At 38.3% G+C, this 24,548-nt stretch overlaps 1 protein-coding gene across 5 annotated transcripts in view; it reads right to left on the bottom strand.

Moving 5' to 3' along the window:
• The window catches only part of LOC131153571 (sister chromatid cohesion protein PDS5 homolog A), a 98,026-nt gene that overhangs the window by 36,371 nt on the left and 37,107 nt on the right, over positions 1–24,548 (bottom strand). For all 5 annotated transcript variants that reach the window (XM_058105963.1, XM_058105966.1, XM_058105965.1 and 2 more), the window contains exons 6-22: positions 19,467–19,683; positions 19,223–19,368; positions 18,972–19,117; positions 18,097–18,246; positions 17,923–17,971; positions 17,628–17,819; positions 17,333–17,515; positions 7,910–8,064; positions 7,701–7,827; positions 7,447–7,596; positions 7,297–7,356; positions 6,978–7,114; positions 6,757–6,874; positions 6,488–6,622; positions 6,155–6,354; positions 572–728; positions 193–339 (exon numbers count right to left, since the gene is read on the bottom strand). In XM_058105963.1, coding sequence (XP_057961946.1) covers positions 193–339; positions 572–728; positions 6,155–6,354; positions 6,488–6,622; positions 6,757–6,874; positions 6,978–7,114; positions 7,297–7,356; positions 7,447–7,596; positions 7,701–7,827; positions 7,910–8,064; positions 17,333–17,515; positions 17,628–17,819; positions 17,923–17,971; positions 18,097–18,246; positions 18,972–19,117; positions 19,223–19,368; positions 19,467–19,683 — 2,469 coding nt within the window. The remainder of the gene's footprint in view (positions 1–192; positions 340–571; positions 729–6,154; positions 6,355–6,487; positions 6,623–6,756; positions 6,875–6,977; positions 7,115–7,296; positions 7,357–7,446; positions 7,597–7,700; positions 7,828–7,909; positions 8,065–17,332; positions 17,516–17,627; positions 17,820–17,922; positions 17,972–18,096; positions 18,247–18,971; positions 19,118–19,222; positions 19,369–19,466; positions 19,684–24,548) is intronic.

Below are 24,548 nucleotides of genomic sequence, written 5' to 3'. Positions count from 1 at the left end.
TTTGTAGGGAAATTGTGACAACGATTGAGAATACAAGAAACAAAACGAGGAAATAAAAGTCACACCATCTGCATGTGCGTTACAAATCCAACCAAGTCTACACCAGGAAGTTAAAAACTATTTCTTCTCAGTGCACAATATATTTTAAAATGCAAGGCAAGGCAATGAATTTCTGCAAGTCAAGAAACCTACCAGTGTGTCATCACCCTCTTTCTTCTCACAAGGTTTGTAAAGCATTTGAGGCAGAGAGACAGGTGCAATCAAGCCTTGAAGATCATTGTGTTTTCCAGCCAAGCGCTTGGTGATAGACAGACCAAGGTCACAAATCGCATGAGAGTCCTGTAAATTGAAATGATTGCATCATATGAACTATAAATCCGCTCATTCATTTCTTTGGTGGATGGTTTTTCAAACTTCTTTTATTTTTTCCTTTTATTTTTTCATGATGGATTGTTCTTTCTCTATTTTTATTGGCAGAGAAGGGTGAAGGAATGAAGCATTTAGCTGATTGAACAAAAAAATACTAAAAATATGGAGATAGCAAGAATATGGTCCCAAAGATATGTCCTACCTTGGACTTTGCTGTGTCAGTCACATCTTCTGAGCGCTTGATGCTTTGTAGGACAGAAATAATGGTAGAAATGGTTTCCTTTTCCTTGTTGGTACTTGCTTCTGACTTTCCATCTTCATCCCCATGCATCAGCATAGAAAGAAATAAGTGCAGCCGCCTGAAAAGTAAATTAAAGGTACTTAATGAAATTAAGAATGGGGAACCCAAAATACTTCGCATTTACATATCAACCTTCATGGCATCACCACAATGAAGAATTGCTTATCCTCATATGCATTAGCACTATGGACATACTCTAAAACCATGTCACCTTCTCCTTTTATTTCTTGTAAGAGAATTCTTCAATAAGAAGAGCAATGGCAAACTCATGCACACATGCAGTGTCACAGAATATACTCAGTAAAAAATCCCATTCACTTGCAAAAATAATAGACAAGGCATGAGTCCAGAAGCATATTTCTTTAAGATCTTCCAGGAGCACCCATCTAAACAAAGTCCTGTATGCATATAAATAGGTATTTTGAAACTTTCAGAAGGTTTTTTTTTTTTATAGCAAAAGAAAATCTCATTAATAGGAAAAGAATTTACACAACGTAGAATGAGACATCTCCCAAAAAAGAACTGGAATAAACCAGCAAAACACAACTAAAACATGTCAAAAGAGAAAAGATCAACAAGTAGGCAAGTTCCTCCAATCCCTTTGTAACTCCTAGAAACTAATCCCTCCGAAAAATCAAAAACTAGCACAGCACAATGAAGCCAAATACTGGATTCTATCCCAAACCAGCACCCATTTTAAATTCTTCCCAGAGAATGTCCGTGCATTATGCTCCAGTATATTCCACATAAACTGCAAATATGCCCACACTTCCATAGAGCTGCCCTATCCCTCCTTCGGTTCTTCCAAAGCCTACAAAAGAAATGGCTAGAAATTCTCCCACCAAAGGACATACCCAGCTCTCTCTTGTAATACTAAAAAACTTACTCCAAGCACTCCAAGAAAATTCACAAAGCAAAAGATGATGAGAAGCTGTCTCGGAGTTCTTGTAACAGAGCACACATACATGGGAGAGAGAGCATTCAAAGGTCTCTTGATATGCAACAAGTAATTAGTATTTATTTTACTAAGCACAACCAAGTGTAAAAGAAGAATGAAAATGAACCAAGAATTCGAAAAAAGATTTGCAATACATTCCTAATTGATCCAAAGACCAAGAATGAATAGCCCTCCCCAAAGAAAGGTAACTCCCACTCAAAAAAACAACAAAGAAGACAAATGCACCATCTCCCTATTGTTAAGGGGTCTCCTAAAATGGAGATTCCAAGAAACCCAAAGGGCTACTCGGATAACAGCAACAACAACAACAAAACCAAGCCTTGAGTCCCACTAGGTGGGGTTGGCTACATGAATCCTTTTCCGCCAATTTATGCGCTCATGAACAATTTCTTTCGACAAATTCAGGGCTATTAAATCCTTACTATCTCATTCCAAGTTATTTTAGGTCTACCCCAACCCTTTCTATTGCCCCTCACAGTAACTAACTTACTCTTCCTCACTAGCAGACTATGTGTCCAACATTGCAAGTGCCCAAACTATCTGAGTCATCCCTCCCTTATCTTATCTTCTATAGGAGCTATGCCTAAATTACCGCGAATATGATCATTTATTAATTTATCCTTCAATGTAATCCCACTCATCCATTTAAGCATTCTCTTCTCAACAACTTTTACTTTTTGAAATGTTGTTTCTTAGTTGCCCAACATTCTGATCCATATGGCATAGCTGGTCTTATAGTCATCCTATAAACCTTCCCCTTCAATTTTAAGGGTATTCTACGATCACAAAGCACACTTAAAACACTTCTTGATTTTACCCAACCTGCTTTAACTATATGCATTACAGCCTCTTCTATTTCTCCTTCAACTGGCATAATAGATCCAAGATATCGAAATCTACTAGTGTTATTTATTTCTTCATCATCAAGTTTAAATTTGTCTCCAATATTCCGACTACTATTACTAAAATTACATTTCATACATTCTGTTTTATTCTACTTATCCTAAAGACTCTAGATTCTAAAGCATCTCTCCATAATTCGAACTTAGTCTCTACTCCACCCCTAGTTTCATCAATCAATATAATATCATCTGCAAACAATATACACCATGGAACCTCATTTTTTATACTCCGAGTCCGTTGATCCATCCCTAAAGCAAAAAGATAAGGGCTCAAAGAGAATCCTTGATGTGCACCTATTATGATTGGATATTTTCTAGTATTTCCATCTATAGTCATTACACTAGCCACTACTCCATCATACATATCCTTAATGACATCAGTATGCCTAACATACACCTTTTTTTCTCTAAAACCCACTATAGAACTTCCCTAGGGTACCCTATCATATGCTATCTCTAAGTCAATAAATACCATATGCAAATCCCCTTTTTTTTTTCAAAATATTTTCATTAATCTTCTTAAAAGATATATAGCTTTCTGTAGTAGATCTCCCAAGCATAAAACCAAATTAATTTTCTAAGACCTTTGTTTCTAGCATTAATCTTTGTACAACTACCCTTTCCCATAGCTTCATCGTATGCTCATAAGTTTAATTTCACGACAGTTATTACAATTTTGAATATCTCCTTTGTTTATGTATATAGGTATTAAAGTGTTTTCCCTCCATTCATCTAGCATTTTCTTAGTTTTTTAATTGTGTTAAATAAATTAGTTAACCATATAATTTCATTATCACTTAAGCATTTATAAACTTCAATTGAGATGTTATCCAGTCCTACAATTTTTCCATTTTTCTCATTTTTACTGCAAACTTAACCTCAAAAACGCTAATCTTGCGAATAAATCTCATATTTTGTCTTTTCCTCATTTGCCAATTCTAAGCTTAAATCTTCTATTTGGTTTTCATTAAATAGCTTACTAAAGTTACTTCGCCATTTTCTTTTATGTCTTCTTCCTTAACCAAGACAATATCATCCTCACTTTTTATACATTTTACATTACCTAAATCCTTACTTTTTTCTTTCTCTAACTCTAGCATGTTTATATATATATATATATATATATACATATATATATGTTTCCCTTTCTTTTGTATTTAATCTATCATACAAATTATTAAATGATCTATGTTTAGCTTTACTAACGCCTTCTTTGCATCTTTTCTCGCATCTTTATACTTTCCAAAGTTATCCATGTTTCTACATTTTTAACATGTTTTATACTAAAATCTTTTTGTCTTTACGACTTTTTGGACATCTTGATCCCACCACCAACTTTCTTTGCTATTCGAGAATCTTCCTCTTGATTTGCGTAAAATCTTTTTTGTTGTCTTTTTAATAGAGCTAGCTATCCTACTCCAAAGAGTGCTTGTGTCTACACGATCATCTATGGTCGAATCACCATCTTTGATCATTTTATCTTTAAATTTTATCATATTTTCTCCCTTTAGGTGCCACCATCTAGTTCTTTTACACTAGTTTATTTTATCATTTCTCTTCCATGTTTTAATATATATCTAACACTGAAACTCTATGTTGCATAATTAAGCTTTCACTTGGGATAACTTTACAACCCTTACATGATAAACGATCTACTCTCCAAGTAAAGAAAAAATCTTTTTGGGTTTTATTTTGTCCACTTTTGAAGGTTATTAAGCGTTTTGCCCTCTTCTTAAAGCAAGTATTTACTATAATAAATCATATAACATAGAGATATCTAAGATCATCTCCCTAGCCTCATTTTTATCTCCATATCAATATCCTCCACGTGTCCTATCATAACCTTTATTATCCCTTCCAATGTATCCATTCAGATCTACTCCTATGAATATTTTCTCAGTCTCTGATATGCCTTGTATAATATTATTCATTTCTTCCAAAAATTGTCTCTTAAGATTTCTTGCTAAGCCTACTTGAGGTGCATAAGCATTAATGATATTTATTATATCTTGGCCTAAGACCGTCTTGATATTTATACTTCTATTCCCTACCCTATTTACATCTACAACGCTATCTTTTAAGTTTTTGTCTATAATAATTCTTACCCCATTCTTATGTTTTTTTTCCCCAATATACCAAAGTTTAAATCCCGATTTATCAATTTCTCAAGCTTTCTCCCCCACCTACATAGTTTCTTGAGGGCAATTTATATGAATTTTTCTTCTAATCATTGTGTCGACAATTTCCATGCTTTTACCCAATAAGTGTCCCAATATTCCAAGTTGCTAATCTAATCTTAGTATCCTGAACTAACTTTTTTACTCACCCACGTCCAGAATGATGCGGGAACCCTTGCATATTTGGAACCGTACCCGGGCACCGACACGGCATGTTGCTTCGAGGCATCAACCTAACTTTGGATCTATTTTTCTTAGAGCTTAGCCAAAAGAAACAAGGAAAGAAGTGTAAAAAGATGCGTTTCCAAAAACGAATATGAGAACCTCTCTGCACCTCAAGTTTAGTGTGAGGGATGAAAGAATAATAAATATGAGAAATGGACTTCCACAGACTCCCCAAAAAACATCTTAAACTAACATTGGTATCCCACCCATTCTCATCCAACCTGAACTTGCTTCTTATAACTCTATGCCAAAGGATGATTTCCTAGAGGGAAGCACCATAGCTATTTAGCTAAAAGAGGCGTGTTTTCAGATAGCTTACCTAGACCCAGTCCTCCCTTACTCCTCCCCCCCCCCCCCCCCCCCCAAAAAAAAAAACAACAACAACAAACCACAAAAAGTCTCATAATACTCTCAAGCTTGCTAGCAATCCCCACCAGAAATTTAAAAATAGACAGTAAGTATTAAAGGATGCTACTAGAAAGACATCCTAAATCAGGGTTATTTCTTTTTTAAATAACCTTTTTCTAAAATTGTTTTGAATTACCAAAGAAACAGAAATTTACAAAAACCCATGCCTTCCACTCTGCCATCATGGCCACCGGCGACTGATCATTAGAATGTTACACCATTTCCTATTCCATAAATGGTGGATGGAGATCAAGAGGCAAAGCTGTAATCATCTGTAACTCAACCCCAATCATACCTACTCTCATGATTGTTTCTCTTTTCTCCCAACTCAACTTACAATAATCAAATTAGAACTGTTAACAGAAGCTGTGATGCGGTTAGTCTCATCTTGCTCCAGCACCAGCACCTCACAGGCTCAAATCCGTGCTTGCAATTTATTTATTTTTTTAGATTTTTATCTGAGCCACTGAAATGTTCAAATTTTAGAAATATTCATTCAAATTCCAAAACAAGGAATTTACAATTAAGAATTTAAAAATAGATTTCTTAAATCCCATCATTTGAGAAGTTCCAATCATTTTAAATACCCTATCCAGAGGAACCCTCATTATAGTTTTATGCATGAAAAGCATTTTTCCTAGAACAATTTTGCTCCCATCTCTCTCTGTTCACCCATATCCTCACACAAGTGTCCGTGCACATGCATATACGGTATGTATATATACAGCACATTTGTAATTATGTTCGCATTAGTGCATAAACATATGCATATTGAAGCACATCTTTAAGATGTCAAACAAGTAAAAAGAAATACCTGTATGTTAATTCAAAAGCTTTAACGTCCTTGCATTCCTCAACATTAGGGCATGAAGAATGGTGAGCAAGAGCATGGATAATGTATGGGAGAAGGTATTCTGGATAAGCCATCTGGGATTTTGCATCAGATGGCATAGGAAGCTGTCGTGCCTTTGCTTGCTGACACATAAGAATAATGTCAGCTAAGTTCTGTTTGTCCTGCCAAAAAGGAAGCAAAAGTTCAAGTAAAAAATCCAGTAACAAAAGTTTAAATTTCCTTCCACTGCTGTAAGCATCATAAATACTGGGTAAAAAAAGATTCCTGGGAATCAGTTTGCCACAGTAAGAATACCTCTTCAATCTCTAGTGGATGAGATCCAATTGAGCTAAACAGAAAGACACAAGCGTATCTTGGATCCAAAAGCCGGTCCTTTATATACTGATGGACTTTGATTAGGAATGATTTCTTAGCTTGAGGAAAATTGGTCTATAAGTGCCAAAAAAAAAACATATTTTCAAATATAGTGGAAAGGAAAATAATAAAACAATTATTCATATAACTAGCAACACATGAAAAAAATCAATATTTTCTATGAAATACATAAGCATTAAGAACTACACCTCTGATATTCTTAGAGTTAAATAAAAGACATCAACAGGTATCTTATGATCCCAATGCCTCGAAAGTCTAAGAATGGCCTTTGCTGAGGCAAGCCTCAAATGGTCCTTATCAACTGAACTGCAAGATGGCAAAAGAACTTTCTATAGTAGAGCAAGCCCCTTAGAAACCAAACAAAAGGTCCTTTAGTAAACCAAACGAGGGAATTATAAACTGCTATTACCTTGATTCTATATCTTTTGAGATCTCACCAAAAGACAATGTGTCTTTAAGAATTCCCAAAAGTTTATGAATGCCACGACGAAGATGAGCATCTTTAACAGGCAAGTAGCTCTTGACCAACATTTTAATACCAAATATCTGCCGCACAAAACTTAAAAGAGTCCATCACAAGGAAGAAGCAGTCTATGACCATGTGATAATAGTATTTAGTAAACACTGGATGAGCTATCCAGAGAAAAATCACAACTTATCCAATTTTTAGTAGCTTGAAACAAATAGAAAAATTAAAATAAATGTAGTGCAGTGATCCCCAAATTAACCTTCAATGAACAAAGTTCACTTCTGTCATCCCAACTTTGTCTTTTATTGTCTTCCACCCTCTGAAACAATCAAGTGAGTTTCAACAAAAAGTTATTAAAAGAAACCAAGAATAAATGAATACAAGCTCACTGAACTCAAGAAAAACATACATGACTGCATTCTAGAATTTTTCTTTTTATAAACCCTTCAATTTCACTCTCTCTAGTTTCAAAAACAGGCATTGCAGTCTGTGCTATGCACCCCAGAGACTGCAGCACAGATGGCAAATTTGTCTTCTCCTCCAGCATATCCACAAGCCTCTGCATGTTGAGTAAGAAGTGTAAGAATTATAAATCATCATTGAGCACAATATGACATGATTAGTATTGACTTTTTAATGCTGCTTGAGTAAGTCATACAATACCTTGTACAAAACAGAGAGCGACTTAAGCCCACCATCCTTTGTTATTGCGGCCAGGGCATGTACAGCATACTTGGCCTGCCTTCGGCTGCCCTCTAGGCATATCCTTTCCAAAATGAGTTCTACTGAACTGCAAGAAAACAATAAGGTGATAAATTGAAGAAACAGAAGGAGCTTTGAATTTGAGAAATTAAAATTTCTAACAGTTGCACCTAGAGGATGCCCCCAGTTGCTCTCGAATGCTTCCACCAGCCTTCGCTAAAACATGCAGAACGCCTTCTTTTATTACTTCAGTGTCATCTTTAAGGAGCTGTACTAAATCATCCTCAGCCCCACTGAACAGCAATGGACTGAAGCGCGCAAGAATCTGAAATTTTATCAAAAGAAAAGTAAAAACATGGACTCAAACATGTTTCAGAAATAATGTGGAAACAGCTGGTACTGTGGAAGCACTAATTATCAATTTAAAAATAGATGAACAAATGCAAAATAGTGATCACAAAATATTAGATATTTTAAGTCATTCACCTGGAATCAGAGCTTCGCAACAGATGAAGCAAAAAGAATTTTTTGCTAACTAAGAAATTTACTAGAACAGGCATTTGAAACCCTGTCAAAGGGCTTCCCAGAAACTCTGAAGTTGGAAGTATACAGACCTCAAAATGAAACTGTCGTAAAGTTAGAAATGGAGAAAAATAGGCAGGAGAAGAGGAGGAGAAGAAGAACAAGAAGAAGAAAACTGAGCAGCAGTTTCCTGAAATCTACATACAGCTCCAGGTCTGCCCTCTTATATATTAATAAAAATAATAAAGTCTTAAGGACAAAATACCCCCATTAACACAGCATAATTACTAAAATAACATATTCTCTTTTGACACTCCTTGTCAAGCTCGACAATATAGATATCATCATATCACCTAACCCCAACTTGCAACAACCATCAGACAAGTCAGGCTTAAATAACGGCTTTGTTTCTTTGGATCGGTAACTATGGATTTCGAAAAGGGGTAGAAGATTTCTGGAGAAGGATAAGAGCAAGAATAGTAGGATCAACAAAAGAGTAGGGACCAAAAATCATTGATGGAATCAAAATAGATTCAACTAAAGACCATAGTAGTCAAAGGTGCAAGGTGCGCCTTAGCTCCAAGTACCCTCTGCGCCTCGGCGCGAGGCAAAGTGTCACGGTCCGACTATTTCCACACCCTTGCGAAGGGCCATGCAGCGCTAGCTAAAACACTCTTGTTTAACTAGCCAGCCTATCGTTTACCAACATTCATCCACGAAGCACTTTCATTAGCATTCATTCAAATAGCAGTGGAAACAGTAATCAATTCATGAAAGCCGTGGCAAGCAAGCAATAAACATTGAAGCAAACGTAATTCATTAACAAATCCCTCGTTGACATGATGTACTTAGCGAGGGAGGCAAGTAGGCTAAGCACGTTGACAATTGCTAGTGAGTTTTACAATAATTGATGAACACTCACCCTTCCCTAAGAGGTTTTTATGTAATTATCATCCTGGCACTAGGAAACATCAAAGTGACCGAGGAGTCATACTGCCTTATTTGGCTTACAAAGACTCTACTAGCAGAAAATAACCCTACACTAGTATTTACATGATGGAAACCCATCCCAAGCACACGAAATAAGCGGTCACAGGCAAGCATAATGTCTTGAACAAGCTTAGCTCGTGACATTCTCCCCAACTTATGCGGTCGACGTCCTCGTAGACTTTTGGCGGTAGGTACACTTCAAATTTGTCCACGAAGGGTTGAATATCTTCCGCAGAAATCCAGCTGATTTCTCTGTCATCAAGGCATTTCCACTTCACTAGGAACTTCTGCCGCTTCTTCCTTAAGGATATGAACTTTCTGTCTGCAAGTATCTCTTCAACGTCATGTCTGTCAAGTTGCACTATCTTCAACTCTGTTCTGTTGAACTGACTTCTGCTCAGGTCATTGGTGTTGGCGTTGAACGGCTTGAGGCATCTGACATGAAACTGCGGTCTTCTCCCCTTAACTACCCATTTCTTCATATGCTCAGAAGCTTTCTCCAGAAAGGCTTGGGCAAACTCTGCATTCTGTCTCCCTTCACTGGTGAAGATGTACGCCCTGGGACTCTTTCATCTGTACGGCTCGCCCACTGTTTGAGGTAACAGCGGTAGCCAGCCTATAACAAGCTCAAAAGGGCTCTTGTTGGTTGTTGAGTGCCTTCAGGCGTTGCCACAGAATGGAGCCACATCAAGTAGTTGCACGTCATTCTTCTAGTTGTCTTTGACACAATGGCACAAGTACTTATCTAGTAGCTCTCTGAATATCTTCATCTGTCCGTCTATCTGTCGGTGATAACTCAAAGAGATGTCAAGATGTGACCTGAATATCCTGAAAAACTCTGTCAAGAAGTTGTCAGTGAACATTAAATCTTGGTCACAAATAATAACTTGGGGAACACCCCAATGTTTCACAACAGTCACAAGGAACAATTGTGTCGTCTCCTCTGCCGAACAGTACTTTGGTGCGGCCATGAAAGTACCATACTTCTTCCGCTCCCCCTTGTCTTGTTGGCCAGTGAGACAAGTTTTGGTATAATCAACCACATCAACCCACGTGTGCAGCCAATAATACCTCCCCAGTAGTCCCGTCATTGGAGTCATTCTCCACGAATACCCCTCAACGAACTTCCTGTAGTATTTAGTAAGGCCAAGAAAGGACCGCAACTCCTTCACTGTCATGGGATCTTCCGTTCTTGAATCATCCTAACCTTTTCCATACCGCTCTGGATACGACCTTGTTCAACCACTTGACCAAGGAATTTGTTGCTCTGCCGAGCGAAAGAGAAATTCTCCTTCTTCACATCCAGACTGTTTCCCCTCAGCCTGTCGAACACCTTCCGTAGATGCTCTTCATGTTTCCTCCAAAACAACACCAATGCTCCCAACGATGATTTGGAAGGGCAAACACATCCCGCTTCCAATTCATCAAGTTGTTTCCCCAACTCTACTATTTCTCAAGGCGCAATCCGACATGGCCCTTTAGCATGTGATTTCACTCTTGATAACAACTCGATCTCATCCTCCACAGTCCGTTGTGAAGGCAAATTGTGAGGCAGCTTATTCGGCAACACCTCCTTATCCTCATCCAACACCGCTTGGATGGTCATAGGCTCCAGCTCTTGGCCTACTTCTTTGTCTACCACCACCGTGGCTAGACGTGTCTGCACACCTTGACCCAATCCATCATTGAGTTGTATGGCTGAAAGGGACTTCCCATCGTCTCCTTTCGTTGCAACGACTTGCACCATGCATGAGTGATCTCCCATCAGACACAGTAAACCAACCGAAGGCATTAGCACTGCCCTTGTCCCCCATAGGAACTCCATTCCTAAAATGACTGGAAAGTCATCCAATGGTACCGCTGTGAAATTCGCATGACCTTCCCACTGTCCAAGCTTTATAGTCACTTGCTTGGCTACTCCCAAAGTAGGCTAGGCTACAAAGTTAATTACTTTCATGCGTCATGTATCCTTCTCTAAGGAGAAGTTGAGTCTCCATGCTTCCAACTGGGAAAAAAAATTATGAGTAGCCCCCGTATCCACCATAGCGCGAGTACTCTTCCCATTTATCCTCAAGTCCACAAACATTAACCCTTTGGCTCGTGTAACTTTCAATGTTTTTGCCTGCTTTTCCAATGCGCTCACCAGCCACACTGAACCCATCCTTAGGGCATGATCCTCTTCCTCATCATCTTCCACTACCTGCTCTACAATGGAAGCCTGTAAAGCATTAAGTGATGCTTTGTGAGGGCACTCAAAAACTCTATGAGGCCCACTACACAAGCAACACGAAATTTTACTCTTCCCCTTTCCATTGGGTGTGTTGAACCCTTGAGACGACGAAGCTTCCTTTGAGCTTGATGATTTAGAGTCGGCTCCCCAACTCTTGGGTTTGCCATTCTTGAAAGACTTTCCACTGTTTCCCTCTCCACCAAACCGTTTGGACGAAGCGGTCTCATCACCAGGGTAGTCTGTTAAGCGTTCTGCAACAGCTTGTGCAGTTGACAAGTCTTGAACCCTTTGCCTATGAAGTTCAGTTCTTGCCCATGGTTTCGTCCCCTCTAGAAAATAGAACAACTTGTCCTTCTCCGACATATCCCGAATATCCAACATCAAAGTACAAAATTGTTTCACATATTCCCTGATCAACCCCGTATGCTTGACATCTCTCAGTTTTCTCCTTGCATTATACTCAACATTTTCAGGAAAGAATTGGGCCTTGTGCTCTCTCTTCAAGTCTGCCCAATTATCGATTACATAGCGTCCAGTTTCAATCTCTTGATACTTGGTACGCCACCACAGTTTGGCATCACCAACCAAGTACATGGTCACAGTATCCAACTTTGCCTGTTCTGAGGCCATCCTCACAACGCGAAAGTACTGCTCCACATCAAACAAGAAGTTCTCTAACTCCTTGGCATCTCGGGCACCCCCATACGTCCTGGGTTCTAGCACCTTGGTCTTGCTAATTCCCAAAGTGTTGGAGTTCCCCATAGCAAGAACCATCACATTCATCTTTGCATCTAGATCTACCATCCGGGCCTGCAAAGTTTCCACAGTGTGGTGAAAGTCCTCTAACATTTCACTTGTCAAACTTGCTTGATGCTGCTGTGATCCCATCACTTCATTAACAAGTCCCCTCAGTTGGGCCATCTCGTTGGCCATATTATTGGTTGTCTCTTCAACCTGTGCTTCCGGTGCACTGAGTCTTTCAGTATTGTTTGGTGCCATGGTCACTTACCAAAGCTTCCCAAATCCAACAACGAAGGCAATCGAATTCACGTAGCAACTCAACCTTGGGCTCTCACCAAGTGTCACCGACTTGGCTCTGATACCAAATGTCACAGTCCGACTATTTCCACACCCTTGTGAAGGGCTATGCGGCGCTAGCTAAAACACTCTTGTTTAACTAGTCAGCCTATCGTTTACCAACATTCATCCATGAATCACTTTCATTAGCATTCATTCAAATAGCAGCGGAAATAGTAATCAATTCATGAAAGTCATGGCAAGCAAGCAGTAAACATTGGAGCAAACGTAATTCATTAACAAATCCTCCATTGACATGATGTACTTAGCGAGGGAGGAAAGTAGGCTAAGCACGTTGACAATTGCTAGTGAGTTTTACAATGACTGATGAACACTCACCCTCCCCTAAAGAGGTTTTTATGTAATTATCATCCTGGCACTAGGAAACATCAAAGTGACCGAGGAGTCATACTGCCTTATTTGGCTTACAAAACTCTACTAGCAGAAAATAACCCTACACTAGTATTTATATGATGGAAACTCATCCCAAGCACACGAGATAAGCAGCCACAGGCAAGCATAATGTCCTGAACAAGCTTAGCTCGTGACACAAAGGCACACGCCTCACAAAGGTGAGGTGCACTATTATTAAAATTGTGTACAATGCCTATTTGGTAGGTAATTCATATAAAAACACATCAATGGTTATATTAGAATTTAAAATGCCAAATATTCAATAGTAATTATGACAACCAAGTTCCAAGGGAAACAAACATAGTTCAACATAAGTAATTACGCATGCAAGATTTCAAGCTTCAAATTAGAAACGAAATAAAATTGCCAGGCTGAGGGCCCAAAAGTATCTTCAATATCAAAAGAAATGAGTACAATAAAACAGCAGCTAAATTCAGTAAAAAATTTTATATATTAATATATTTCAGAAAAATGTATAGTTTGTATACTGAATTTCCAAACAAATTACAAAACAGCAGAAATATTCAGCAAAAAATGTTATATATTGATTATAAAGTATAAACTTGCATTAAACTACATAATTAAGTACACATTATATAATATTAACTTAGAGGCTTAATGCAAGTTAATATTATAAGAAGAAGCAGCCGGCAGGAGGCAGCAGAACTGAAGAAGAACTGAAAAAAAAAAACTGAAGAAGAAGAAGAAGAAGATGCAGAACAAGAACTGAAGAAGAAGAAGTAGAAGCAGAAGAACTGAAGAAGAACAACAACAACGATGATGACGACAATGACGACTCACTAGTTTGAAAATCGAAGCAGCCTGACAACTCACCAAGGCTCGCACCTCGATGACAAAGGGCTCCCACTGGTTCGAAAGCCTGAAGACGAACTGACGAAGGGCTCCTGCTGGTTTGAAGGCTTGAAGGCAAAGAGCTCCTGCTGGTTCAAAGGGTCGAAGACGAAAGCCTTGTCCTGGTTCAAACTTTGAAGGGTCGAAGATGAAGAGCTCCTGCTGGTTCCATACTGCTTCGAAGGATCGGTTGGTTGAAGACGAACTTCTCCTGCTGGTTTCGTTCTGCTTCGAATGGTCGAAGACGAAGGGCTAGGGCTGGTGCAAGTCAAACTTTCAAAGGCTGGATTGCTGAAAGTGGGCAGGCGCTGGTTCTGGCTACATTTTATTTCTTAACAGCTTCAAATATTTCAAGGCACGACTCACTTCGCCTGGAGAATCAGTGTGCTTCAGTGCGCCTACCTGCACCTCTTGAAGGTCGCCTCGCCTAAAGAAGAATGAGGCGCTAGCTTGGTCACCTCACTGCACCTCCTGCCTAGGCACGCCTCAAGTGCACTTTTAACTACTATGCTAAGGACAACCCAATACTAGAGAGATAGGGTGCCCTTTAAAAAAGTGACATCAGCACCGACACTTTTCCTACAATTGTGGGGATCATAAGATTTTGTCCCTTCTAAGTTCTCGAGTACGCAACAAAGACGCATTTAACAGCATGACAAGTCAACTTGTCCTAACCAGTACGTGGAACACGAACAAAACATGTGCACCCAAAGACGCAAGGCACAACAAAGAACATGGATGTTTCTGGGTACACAATAGACAAGAGAGTCTGTCCCCCTAGAACACTTGAGGGCATCCTATTGAGTAGAAAATAGGCTGTAAGAATAGCATCGGTACAAAAAGTTAAGGAACATACATGGAGTAGAGACCGTGCTGTGTGAAGTAAATGTCTATTTTTTCATTCAGCTACTCCATTCTTCTGAGGGGTAGCAAAAATATTGAAGCTGATTTTGAATAAATTTAAGTGCATTGTCATATCAAAAAATTTGAATACTGCTGCCAATTTGTGGTAGAATTGAGCAAATGCATTCAAAAATCCATACCTATCTTTTAACAAATATATCCAGGTCATACATGAAAAACCATCCACAAAGGGGACAAATATTGATGGTCAATCAAATTCTTGACTCTACATAGACCCCAAATATATGAATGAATATGAGAAAACAATGATCTATTACGAGACTCAACTCTCAATGAATAACAATATCCTAATATGCTGTCCCAACTCACATGTTGAACCCTCAAAACAAGAAATGGACTCAACACATAGGAAAAACTTGTCAGTTATTGAAGAGGTGGATGACCCAAATGAGCATGCAACTAATCAAGAGAAACACCGTGAATAGAAATAAAAGAAGCCATATGACAAGAATTGGACCCTCCATCGATCCTCTTCTTCATCTGGAGATCCTGAATAACACAGTGAGAAGGAAAGAAGGTCACAAAACAATTATGAGACTCCGTTAATTGACAATCTTATAGCAGGTTCAAAGGAAATTTAGGCACATATAACATAGACAAAAGAAGAATAGAAGGAACTCAGAGAATATTGCAAGAACCTGAAATTGGCATAACTGAACTATCAACAAGAGTAACCCTAGAGTGTAGAAGTAGTGGGGTTCAAGGGCTCGAAACACATTAGGACTAACAATCATGTGGGAGGAGGCATCAAAATCTATAACCCAAGGTGAGAAGGATAAAGAGGCAAGAAGCCTAGTTGTGCCAGAATGGGCAGCAGTAGCAGTAGATGTAAAAGACTGAGTTTGGAGTTGTTGAACCGTGCAAAATCGATTGTTAAACTTCTCTTAAAACATGGTGGATGATGTACTCAACTTCCTAGTGGAGTAGCTAGGTGCATTTGAAGTTTCGGTAGTACAATCACCCTTCGCAAGAGACTTATTGGCTTAAGTTGGATTCCCAAGGATATCTAAACAGTGATCAATGGTATGATTTTCCTTCTCACAATGTGTGCAAATGGGAGAATTGCCACGACGAACTCCTTATCATAATACATAACTACTGCCACAATCACAGTCCAAACCTCATCTTCATCCTCCAAAACTTCCCTTAATATGGTTAGAGGTAGTATCCATGGCTGAATTATTGTGGGAAGGAGCTTGAGCACTGAGCAAAAGTCAGGCAGCACACAGTACCAAAAACAGCACTTTCAGAACTTCAAAAAATCAAAAGTACAACACTTCAAACTCCCCAAAATCTACAGAAATGAGCTTAGAATATCTTAGGAGGAATTACTTAACCACCAAAAATAGAATAGACCACAGCAAAGTACTGCATGTATTTAGTGAACAACCTGGCAGCAGCCCCGGGCATTGTTGCTGGAAGCAACCAGAAACGAACACAGAAAAGAACAGGAGATTAGTACTCAAAAACCAACCAGCAATTAGTACAAGATTGGAAGCAATCAAACACGAACACATGGCATCAAAACAGCATCACCCGTAAACCACAAATAGAGTGACAGAGGAACAGCAGATGCAGCAGCGTACTAGAAACAGAAGCAAACACACAGCTTCCTGCCAAAGATGCTGCACGACCTAACCCAGAGAAAGGGTGTCTGTAAACAGCTCTCAAATCAACGACAAAATCAGAATTGAGGACTGATGAGGGGAGGACAAGAAAAATAAATAAATAAATAAATAAAAGAGTATGAAAGCCAATTCAGATAAATCAGATTTGAAGGACAAAAATACCCCCATTAACACAACCTAATTATTAAAATAGCATATATTCTCATCTAACAAAAAACATTCACTGAATTATGGTTTCTATGAAAATACCCATACCAACACCAATATAAAAACGCTGCCTAACTGAAGTCCTCATATGCAAAGGTATACCAGCTTCTATGGCTATTTCAAATGACATGACCTTCCAAAAAAAGTATCAAATTAAAACACATCATGCTTTTGAAAGGAGACAAGACCATCAAATTCCTCTAATATCAGCTCATTTAATCGAAGGCTAATTCTTACAGCATAACAAGAAATCAAGTGTGTGAGATTCATAGGGTTGTAAGAGACCCGCATCACGTTTCACCACTTATGGCTTGCATTTGCAAATGAACATGATTCATCCCATAATGCATCCTACTGAATCAATCATGTATAAAGAAGCACCTTATTTGGATGACAGACATAATATTCACAATCCAATGGTGAAAGCACATGAAATCATCCAAAATTTTGAATGCAGGTCCCACTACGACTACTACACCTTTGCACTACTGCCCCAGCAACCAACACAATTTCACTTATGCCACCTCCATTTGCACAAGCACAGGGTGTCTCATGTGTGTGCATGCATGTGCATGCCTGTGTCTCCACATGAGCATTCCTGTACCAGTGCCTAAAAAAAATCTTGTCCAAATGAAGCATGCAGTTCACAGCTGCGCATAATCATCAATGTGAAAAATCCACCATATAAACAATAAAGCCATGCATACCAGCATCTAATCTACAAAGAAGTAGGAAAATGAAGCTTTTACCACAAGTAAATTCATGCAAGATAGGGTAAATTGTGCACTTCCAGCCAATTTATGTCTGGTAACCGCAAGAAGAAGTTCTTCTACATGCTCCTTGTTGAAAAGTAAATATGAACACTTCATTGAGAGGGAGCTCAGAAAATCGTAGAGCTGATGTTGCTCACCAAGGATCCTAAGCAAATCATCCTAGACAAAGAGAAATATTGTTTATATTCTCATATGGAAGAAATTCATGTGCCTGCATTTTTTATTTTTCATTTAACAAAATTACTATCCATGTAAGCAAATTCTCAATTACCCGAAAACGACAAGCTTGAACAAAGCCAGTCTTTGGATCAAGTAGAGACGTTAAAATCTTCCAGACACTAGTGTCTTTTAACTGATCAAGAATCTGAAAGTTCTCCTCAGCCTTTACCGAGTCGCAAAAACAACGAGACATAATTCGGAAGTACAAGAGAACTTTTTTGTGCAACTCAGGAGAATCACTGCCCTGCATTTGGGTGAGGTACAATAATTTCATAATTAATATAAAATACTGAAGCTCCTTCTTCCAATTGTTAGTATTAGCAATTCGATGTTCAAGATTTGCAAACCTGATACATCTGCCGAAGAGAGAGATATCTCTGCATCTCTTGTTGCAACCTGCAATTGAAGAGGAAATCCCCTGAAAATCAGCGCAAAATCTATTAAAATGCAAAGAAACGAAAGGAGGTGACATCAATGAAAACCACATAGAGTGGCATCAAAACCAAGTGTTCGTTACAGACCTTTGCTTCTGCTCGAGTATCTTCTCAAGAGCCTTATTCTCAACTTTGTCAAATCCTGAAAAGAGTCTTACCCACTGTTCAACCTTATCTTTTATTGAGAACTCTGTAGGGAACAATGATCCGCACAGGAATGATTCAATTGTATATGATCTGCAGGATAAATTGAATTGTAAATGGAGAGTTTTACAGATTATACAGTCAGAAGATATTTTTTAATGTGATGAACAAGAGAGTTTAGCCATTTTGGAGTGGCAGTTCCTGCTAACACCAACATCTAATAATATCATTTTAGAAAAATTAATGACTTCTAAATGACATTTTTTTTTTTTTAAATAATTTTTTAAGCAGATCAGCTCCCTAGATCTGCCACTAGAATCACTTAGGCGATTCACCACCAAGAACCTTTTTCAAACCCCTTTCTCCACAAGCTTTGAAAGCATTGTGTCCAAAACAGTGGAGATGTCTTTTGACCTAAGAATTATATAGTGGACTCTTTTTTTCTTTATCTTACTACTTTATCTGTTCATTCTTATTTCTTGCTTGCATCTGTTGGCTTAAATGTCAGAGAAATACCAGCAAATTAGTCCATCTCTGCTTTCATGCAGCAAAGCATTGGATGTGATTTTTTCGCTTAGCGTAAGTTCTTCATGTTAATTCATTCAACTCCTTATGCTTTTGATGAACAGTCCAGTCATCAGTGCAAACATAATTGCTGCGTTTCTTTTCATTTCTTTTTATGCACTATTTTGTAAAATATTGTTCATGCTGCACTTTAGTTAAGAAAAAAATTTAAAGGATGTGCCCCAAGAATAACGAAGGAACCCATATCTGACAGCAAAGGCAGGAAAATTGATCCTATGAAACTTGTATAGTACCTAAAATCTTTGTCATATAAGCATCTCAAAATCTTTCCCGGAATCCAATCAAATTTACAGGGTTTGACTGGACCATCTGAACAACTCAAACAAGAATGCTTATATATCTCAGCCAGCCTCTCCATTGTATACTTTTTAACGATTAGCTGCAAGTTTGGAACAAATTTTAGTGGAAGGTCAAGTCAATCAAAAAGAACTTTAAAAAAAAAGATAAATGAGTGAAGAAAGGAGAAAGAAAGAAATATACGTACAGATTTGTCTCGAAGGCGTTCTGCAACAAGTTTTATAGTTTCAACTGGAATTGAAGTCGGAGAATGACATGCGACATCGCAAACTACAGCAACAACTTGTTTACGGACATTCTCATCATAGTCCAAAAGGCGATCACAGAGGGTAGCTAGAAGATGTCCACCCAAATCCAATAGGTAAAATGTTCTCATAGACATCATATTCAAACATTTATATAAATATGTAAATCAATTCAACAATTCTTACAGATGATTTGAGGAGCTTCAGCTCTAAATGGGTTTGACAGCAGACAGATATTGACATGTTCCAGGACAGACATTCGAACTTCAACTACTCTATCAGTCAACCTCTTCAGAAACTCAGAAAATATTGGCTGAAATGCTTCAAAGACAGTAGAACCTGGCAGAGCAAAAAGATCTCCAACTAACCTCACTGCTTTCAAACGAGTCTCTAACTGATCTGCCTGCACATTTTGAAACTTGAAAACTAAGAAATTTGTCATCAAATTCCAAATCTTGAAATTGAAAGCACAAATTCATGTATTCATTGGAAACTTGTGAATGAAACTATTTCAACTTCAGCAAATGATTTCAAATAGGGCATAATATATTAGAGAGATGGAGTTCGTTCAGGGCAAATAGTGACAGATGAGAGGTTGGTAGCTGAAGAGTAACTTAAGTAATCTGTCCACTAAGGAAGATTTAGAAAGACAATGATTAAGGCATTGGAGTGAAATCCTATTTTGGATATTCAGTTGTCTTGCTTGGAGAGACCTCTTGAGGAAGAGGAGGTTAAGGCGGTAGCTTTTAATCTTGAGAGGGATAAGGCTCCTGGGCCTGATGGATTTAATATAAGCTTTTATTCAGAAGTGTTGAGATGTGATGAGGGCAGATTTAATGAAGATTTGAGTTTCGTGCAAATGTTTAATTGGGGAAGAGCATAAATTCCACCTTTATCTCTTTAGTGCCCAAAAATACTAGATCGAATAAGGTTTCAGATTTTCGGCCTACTAGCTTAGTTTATAGTGCGTATAAGGTCATAGCTAAGGTGCTGGTCAATAAGCTTTCTGTCCTTAATGATACCATTCCCCTTGCTCAAAGTGCTTTTGTGGGTGGTAAGCAAATTGTTGATGCTATATTGGTGGCTAATGAAGTAGCGGAGGATGTTCACTGTAGTATGGATAGTGGTATTGTGTTTAAGTTAGACTTTGAGAAGGCATAGAGTTAGTTGGGATTTTTTGGATAGGGATATTAGGACAAAAGGCTTTGGCGTTGGGTGGAGGAGTTGAATTAGGGGCTATTGTTGGTCCAGTTAAGCACCCAAAACGGTGGGGTGAATTGGGTGATTTTAAAATTTTGAGAGTAATTTAAATATCTTACCAGTAATAAGTGTTATATCAAAACTTAACTCAATCAAGCAATCAAGATGTAATCAATGAAGGTTACAAAACAATATTTAGATCGTGTATTGACCCAATTGATAAGGTAATGAAATTGAAGCATATGATCAAAGCATAAAATAGAGAAGGGAACGCAAGATTTGTAGTGGGTCGTGATTTGATGTATGTCCACTCCCCAAACTAACTAGTTTGAGCTTTTCACTAACACTTACATTATTACAAAACTAGGACATTCATCCTACCACTATTGGACAACCACCAAAATGTGTCTCAGCACCAGTGACCACACAGCCCTCCAGGGTCCACACAGCCCCAACTCACACAGCTTTATGGACAAAACTCAATACCGCAGCACTCAAGACACCATACTCAAACTGGGTTCATACCCAAAAACACAGTGCCTCAGCACTCAAGACAACACAGTCCCATCAGGCTTACACCCAAAAATGGGTAATATGTAAAACAAGTCTCTGAGGTTTTTTTCTAGCTCACACACAATTTGAGTTTCAGAATCTGTGAGCTTAGAGAACCTTTATCAATGACTCAACCTATTTGACAAAATACAACGTCAAGAACTATTTGAATCAGAACACAAATACAGTAGGCAGTAAACTCAAAATAACGAAATTGTGATAAACTTCAAGATAGTGTAATTCAATCCACACAGTTTATGCTTCTTGTGCTTTTATTTATAAATGCTGCCAGGTTGCTCTTCATGCAGCACCTTGGACTCAGCAATAAATGTCCAATCGCCATGAATATCCATGCACATGGGATGAGCTTTGACCTTCAGCTAGTACGGAAACTTCATAGATGTTGACAAATCTTCCTCGAATTCAAGGAGTGTTAGTCAAGTAGTAGCAGCATATGCTTAAGGTTTCAATCAACACAAATAATATAGGAAACAATTCAAACACCAACGATTTAGTGAGTCAATTGCTACATGTCTCAGAATGGATGTTTGTTCGCAATGCATCTGTCAATGCATTTGTAAACTCGTCTAAAAATACATTTGTAAACTCGCCTGTAAATGCATATGCAAATGTCTTTGTGAGTGTCTATGCAAATGTTTCTATAAACTCGTATGTATTTACCACAAGGTTAAAGCACAATAAAAATATCAAGCATATTCAATCAAGGATTCTTATCAATCACTTTTGTCACTCAACACAGTTAACTCAAACAGCTATTAGTTGAATGTTTCCTTTTCTACAGTTATAACAGGCAGCCTAAAGATTGGTTTTTTTCCTCTAGGGGAGTTAGGAAAGGGGAACTGTTATATCTCCTCTCTTCCCATCATAGTGATGTGATTTCCTTTCTTTTTCTTTTTCTTTTTTTTAAGCATATTAGATAAGGTGAAAAGAAGGTACAACATGCGGGACAAAGAGTCCGCCAAAAAAACAGAAAAAATTGTTTAAAAAAAAAGAAAAACAAAAAATAACCAAAAAATAAAACCAAAGATCCAAGAAAACCCCTTTTTAAACCCCATTCCATCATCATTTACTGAGCTCCTCAAATTTTCCAATTCTCTTGACCCTTCAATTTACTACTTTTACTAGCATCCAAGCAAACCTCATTTCCTCCAATATCATTCAACCTTATATCCAACTTATCCTAAAGATCTTGAGCTTCTAAATCCTCCTTAGGAATTTCCTCCATAGGAGTAGGCAACATTCCATTCCTATGCTATAAATTATCGACCAAACCATCATTGCAAAAATAAAACGTCACACCAAACCTTCCAATGGGGCAAGACGAACATAAGATAAATTTCCTGGCTTCGTTACAAGAATAAAAAACATAACCATATTGTTTCCCAATCTCATCTACCAGCAATCCTTCACCACAGACAAATTCACTCAAAGCATCGCTTCCTGAATCTAAAAAATCCCCCCATTTCTTAACCTCCTTTCTCTCCTTTCCCCATTGCTACACCAAACTTCCTCGTTTGCAAGAGTCTTCCACTGTCCTAAGTTCTCCTCTAGAGTCTCTCCTTCTCCTTAAAAGCTTTGTCCCTATCACATCGAAATTTCCTCTCTTCTCATCAAACACCTTCCTCATCTCGTCACCCATACAACCTACTTTCCGACCACATGCACCTTACTGCCCTCAATTTTTTTCAAAATTCAAATACAAGATATCATCAAACTCCCCCATAATTAACCCTGGATTTTTACAACTCACCTCCCCATTTTTGAACTCTTCCAAGCTTGTTATCTTAATACCAAAGTCTAATTCTAGCTATGAGCTATTAATATTCTAGGAATGTTCTAGAGTTTGATCAACCCAACTCGAAGTTTGGACTGCTGGAAACTAGCATTAAGTTTAACCTCATTCACACTGCTCATTTCCTGAGTTCTAACAATTGAAATATAGACCTTCTTGTTCTTGAAATCCAAAATTGACTTATCTGATTCCTCATTTCCTAGTCTAACATCCTAACTTTCCCCATTTACTTTCAGAATAGAACCCAAGGAATAAGGATCCTCCTTAGACTCCTCACTAGAGCACAACCCAGAAAAACCTAAGTCTTAGGCTTGCTCAAGCAAATGGCTCAATATGTATAAAAAAGAAATATCCTTCTTATCAATTTGTTGAGCTAATTCCGAAACTAGAAACATACTCCTTGGCCTATGTTTCTTTGCATTCATCCCCCAGCTGCAACCCTAGCAACCTTTGAGGAGCGTATCTCCATCAAAACCCTAGCTATCTTCTCAGACATATCTGACTAGTTAGCGATAATCACAATCATCGAAAGTCCAACATTCTTCATTTGAACCCTAGCCACCTTCTCAGGTGGTTATGGATGATCAACAGTGACAGCAACTAACTTCTTAAGCTCAGCCTAGTTTGTTTGAACCACACCACCACACCTACGGCACCTCTCTTCCCTCCCGGCCACCATACCTCGATCTCCAAAGAGGGCACCACTACACCTACAACATCTTTTTTCTTATCTCTAAAAGGGATTCTTTCTTCTTGGGATTTTCACTATGGAAGGGGTTTGAACGATTTTCACTATAGAGAGGGTTTGAAGGGGAGCTTAGGCACAATGGTAATGTTGTCGCCATGTCACTTGGAGGTCACGGGTTCGAGGCGTGGAAACAGCCTCTTGCAAAAATGCAAGGTAAGGCTGCGTACTATAGACCCATTGTGGTCCGCCCCTTCCCTGGACCCTGCATACACAGGAGCTTTGTGCACCGGGCTGCCCTTTAGAATGGGTTTGAACGATTTGGAGGTGGAAAAGTTGTCTTCTTTACTCATTTTACTAGAGAATTATCATATTTCCAATCGAGTGATGGTAAAGTTTGGTCGTTGGAATCTTTGGGGGTAGTATTCGTTTAAATCTGTCTTTTCTCTTCTAACCAAGGCTAATTCACTTTTCCTCTCTATCGGGGTGCTTGGGAGGGTAAGGTTTTTTCTCAGATCAAGGCTTTTGTTCAACTAGTGTTCCTTAATAGAGTTAACAACAACAATCTGTTGTTAGAGTAGAAGACTTTCTAAAGATCAATCTATAAACTTGTGTGTTATATGCAGTAATAGTTCCAAAGGTGTACCTTGTTTGTTTATTCATTGTTCTTTTGCTTGGAACTTGTGAAAATCTCTCTTTGGGTTGTTTAAAGAAATAAAGATTAGCCTAAATCCATCTACTATGCTTAATTTGCGACCATCCATTAATCTATGATTCAGAATATCATTTCCTATTTGATCCCTTTGAATTCCATATTCAAAGTTGCGATCAGATCTATGTTGTCAATATAAGTGTTGCCAAAAGAATACAATACAAAAAATAAATAATCAATAAGGACTTTTATTATGGCTTTTTGACCCCAGATTGTAGGGTGGATCTAGGCTCAAGCTTTAAGTAGTAAATCACCCTTCCCCTTTCTATGCTCTCATTCATGCTCATTCTAATTTATGAACATCCA

The sequence above is a fragment of the Malania oleifera genome, chromosome 4, assembly GCF_029873635.1.
Source record: "Malania oleifera isolate guangnan ecotype guangnan chromosome 4, ASM2987363v1, whole genome shotgun sequence".
Classification (NCBI taxonomy): Eukaryota; Viridiplantae; Streptophyta; class Magnoliopsida; order Santalales; family Ximeniaceae; genus Malania; species Malania oleifera.
Note: the sequence above shows the minus strand (reverse complement) of the source record. Positions and strands in the feature narration are given on the sequence as shown.